The sequence below is a fragment of the Sorghum bicolor genome, chromosome 5 (genome assembly GCF_000003195.3).
Source record: "Sorghum bicolor cultivar BTx623 chromosome 5, Sorghum_bicolor_NCBIv3, whole genome shotgun sequence".
NCBI classification, from domain to species: domain Eukaryota; kingdom Viridiplantae; phylum Streptophyta; class Magnoliopsida; order Poales; family Poaceae; genus Sorghum; species Sorghum bicolor.
Genome location: NC_012874.2, coordinates 12,140,228 through 12,144,069, shown reverse-complemented (window position 1 = coordinate 12,144,069; position 3,842 = coordinate 12,140,228). Strand labels below are relative to the sequence as shown.

At 54.5% G+C, this 3,842-nt stretch overlaps 1 protein-coding gene across 3 annotated transcripts; it reads right to left on the bottom strand.

Moving 5' to 3' along the window:
- On the bottom strand, positions 499 to 3,603 carry LOC8057150 (zinc-finger homeodomain protein 4). Of its 3 annotated transcripts, none has more exons than XM_021461022.1 (2): positions 3,257 to 3,603; positions 499 to 2,254 (listed from the first exon to the last, which is right to left on the bottom strand). In XM_021461022.1, exon 2 carries the CDS (start codon positions 2,150 to 2,152, stop codon positions 968 to 970), a length of 1,185 nt encoding a protein of 394 aa, XP_021316697.1. In that variant the 5' UTR covers positions 2,153 to 2,254; positions 3,257 to 3,603; the 3' UTR covers positions 499 to 967. The 3 variants fall into 3 exon arrangements, with proteins under 3 accessions (XP_021316697.1, XP_021316696.1, XP_002449277.1); XM_021461021.1 differs by lacking the exon at positions 3,257 to 3,603 and adding an exon at positions 2,811 to 3,139; XM_002449232.2 differs by lacking the exon at positions 3,257 to 3,603 and having other exon boundaries at positions 499 to 2,503.

The window sequence follows — 3,842 nt, the reverse complement described above, 5'->3', positions numbered from 1 at the left end:
CTAATGACAGATTAATTATGCTTAATAAATTTGTCTTGCAGTTTCCTGACGAGCTATGTAATTTGTTTTTTTATTAGTTTCTAAAAACTACTTCCGACATCCTTTCGACACATCCGATGTGACACCAAAAAAATTTTCGTTCCCAATCTAAACAGGCCTTAAGTCATATGGGATGAAACAGGACATCTTAATAGCGCCGACAGCAGATGCAGATGGATTAAGCATGGATCATATGGACGCAGTGATGACCAGCATGGATCAGAGCCAAGAGCAAACAGTGACCCTGAAAGCCACAGCACATGCACCCCTGCTTCCTGGCTGCTGGCTGCTGCATCTCAATCACAACCGGCTCTACTCGCCCTGCCGTCATGCCATCATGCACGCACACCATTCCAAAACCCCGGCACAGAACTCAACGAAAAGATGTTATCCATAACGACACCTCAATTCTTCTTCCTCACATCAAACAATTTCTTTTTAAAAAAAAAAAAATAAAAGGATTCAAAGTCAGAGCTCGATTCTACTAGCAGCAGCCATGAAAATGAATAATAAATAGTAACATAAATAGCCACCATCAGATCAGAAAAAAGAAAAATTGGAAGGAAATCCAGGAGCCCAGTCCAGTTGAAATCGATCAGCTACTACTATACTATCATGCATGCTTGCTTGCTTGCTCCCCTACATTGTGACAAACCAACAAAAACACCAGGAGAGGAAAAAAAATGACGATAATAACCTCGACTTGTTCGTTTTGTTGTTTCAATCAAGAAAAGTTCATCACCACGCACTTCTCTCCCTGCTTCGACGACGATCTTTGGGACGGAATGGATTAATGGAACAGTGAAATGGCCATCGATGCGGTCGGCTGGTCGGTTGGTCTGCTAGCTAGCTAGGTTACCCACTTACCAGGACGGATCAATGGTGGCCACCCTCTTCTTCTTCTTCTTCTTTGTCAGGTTGTCGGTGGTCACTCGAGCTTGAGCGGCAGCGGGGAGCCGGGACCGCCGCGGTGGCAGGACGGCCCGGTCTGCGTTGGCAGCGGCGGCGGCGGCGGCGGCATGACTGCAGCGGGCATGTGAAGAGGCATGTGGTGCTGCGGTGGTGGCGGCGGCGGCGGCGACGCCATGCCCGGCGCCATCGCCTGCTGCTCCTGCGCGGCCGCCGGCGAGGCCTCCAGGCGCTTGGTGGCGAGGTTGTGCTTGTTGTTGTGCATCCACACCTTGAGCACGCGCCGCTTCACGCCGATCTCCTGGCAGAAGGCCTGCACCATGCCGTCGTCCAGCCGCTGGAGGCGCCACCCCACGCGCTCCGCGAACTCCAGCATGCGCGCCTTCTGCTCCGGGGTGAACTTGGTGCGGAACCGCTTCCTGGACGACGACGACCCGCCGCTGCCGCCGCCGCGCGCCGCGTCGACGCAGCCTGCGACCGCGCCGCCTCCGCCGCCCTCCATCTCGTCGGACTCCGAGGTGTGCATCATGTTCAGCGGCATCACGTACTGGTGGTGGTGGGCGTGCCCGTGCCCCGGCGGCGGCGGAAGCGCCGGAGGGAGCGCGCGCGACGCCGCGTAGGCGCCGTAGGGGTCGGCACCGGAGATCAGGAGCCCGCCGCCGCCGCCGGTCTTGTGGTGCGGGTGCGCCATGGCGGGCGCCAGGAGACGGCGGGCGGCGCGGTGCCCGTGGCCCAGGCCCAGGCCGCTGAAGCCGTCGGCGGCGGCGTACACGTCGTCGTCGTCGTCGTCCACCTCCTTGCGGTGGAAATTGCGGTGGCAGCCGCAGGCGGAGCACTTGAGCGCCTCCAGCGAGCCCTCCTCGCCGCTGGGCATGAACTCGCCGCACCCGTCGGTGGCGTTCCCGCCGATGGCCGCCGCGTGGTTCTTGAGGCACTCCCGGTACTTCACCGCGGAGCTGGCGCCGGCCACCGGCCCGCGCTTCTTCCCGGAGCTCTCCGTCTCCTCCACCGCGGCAACAGGCGGGGACGGCGTCAGCGCCGCCGCCGACACCGGAGACTGCTGGCCATTGTTGTTGCTGCCGTGGTCACCACGGCCGTGCAGCTGCTGCAGGACATGGCCGCCTCCGCCGCCGCCTCCGTAGGGCGACGCGACGTTGGCGTGCATTGGGATCGCGAGCTCGCCCTGCGTGCCAGAAAGATCCATGCCTCCTCCTGGTCCTCCTGATCCGTCGTCCTCTTCTCGGCGGCTCCGCGGCTCCAGAGAGAAGATGCTTCTTGCTGTTGCTGCTGATGCTTCTGGCCTTCTCTGCAGCGGCACAATGGAAACCATGATGAGCTAGAGAGCAAGCAAGAAAAAGGCCAATGGCGCCCAGAGCTCCTTCCCCTCACTCTCAAGGGAGGGTAGTAGATGCAACAAAATTCTCAGTGCTTCTTGGGACTCTCAACACAGACAGAAGGCACTAAAGGAGAGAGAGGGAGTGAACAAAAAGAGTGGTGCTTGGTGGGGATCTTGGGACCTTATCAACAAGATACTACAACAACAACAACAACAACTTGCAATTGCAAACCCCAGGATGGAGGTGGTAAGCATAATCACGCTGCTAAATTATGAGGCCATAGAATAATGCATATTGTTATCTGTGCTTGCTGCCATGTCCTATGCTACATATCTATCTATGTTGCCAGCTTCTTCTTCTCCTACTACTTTCTTGGGCTCTTCCCCATGCAATGCACACAAAGATTACATTACTTTACATTACATAAGATGGAAGCAAAAGAGAGGAAGGAACGAAGGAGAAGCTACTCACTCAGTGGCTATAGTGGAAGGAGGATGGAAAGAGGAACAGTGAGGTTGTTCTTACCAAAAGGCAACAGGGTTACTTTGATCTCCTGGTTACTACTGGCTCCAAGTATTTTACTGGTTACTGATATACTGCTTCTCTACCCTTACTGGTCACTAGATGTATATGAGTATGGGCTATGGACCAGCCTTGCTTTGACCTCTCTCTCTCTCTCTCTCTCTCTCTCTCTCTATCTCTCTTAAATCCTAGGCTTACAAGCAACACACCACTTCTCTCTCCTCCCCTTGAACGAGACACAGCACAGCAAAGACTAGAAGAAGCTATGGAAGAGGAGGAGGAGGAGCTCTCATGCTGCTGCAGATGTTTTGTGTTTAGCCTCTAGTGCAATGTTTTTGCTTGTGTCTGATGAGTCTTGGACGCCACAAAAGTTTTTTCCACTCTAGATAGCAGGCTGGTCTCTGTCTGAACAGTAGAGGAGAGAGAGAGAGACCAAAAAGCCAACCAACCTTGTTGCGTCAAGGGCTAATGGAGAGGACAAAGGAGCAGGGAGGGGGCAAGGCCCTCAGCCTTTGCAGCTTCCACCACCATTGCAGCCGGCCAGTGAGGTGACTAGCGGCCTCGCCTCGCCCAGCTGCTGTCATGTGGGCGATGAGCCGGATACAGGAAAGAGGAGGAGACGCACTTATGGAAGAAGAGGGTTGGTTCTGTACTTCTGTTTCTAGTAGGAATTATATCAAGAGAAATATTAGCCTTTGGTGCTTGCTTTGCTTTGCTTGCACTGTCAGATATTCAAGCTTACTTCAGAGAGAAGATGGATCAGACAGAGGGCCGGGGGTGTGGATGAGGGAGGAGGCTCAGTGGCCTGTCAGAGGAGGGGGGGGGGGGGGGGGGGAGATGATAAGCACCAGGCACCGATTTTTTTTCCCCATATTTGTATACTCCAAGAACCAATAGAATGACAGTAGTGTTTTTACCCTCTTCTCTCTCTCTCTCGCTGAATGGGAAAAATGCAGTTAAGCTTTCAGTTAATGACGGCATTTCAGTATTTCACACAACCCCTGTGCTCTCGGTATTTATTTCTCATGCGTAATA

What these genes read in the sequence shown, in the direction of transcription:
- LOC8057150 (XM_002449232.2), bottom strand. Translation starts at nt 2,278, where the DNA reads ATGGTTTCCATTGTGCCGCTGCAGAGAAGGCCAGAAGCATCAGCAGCA.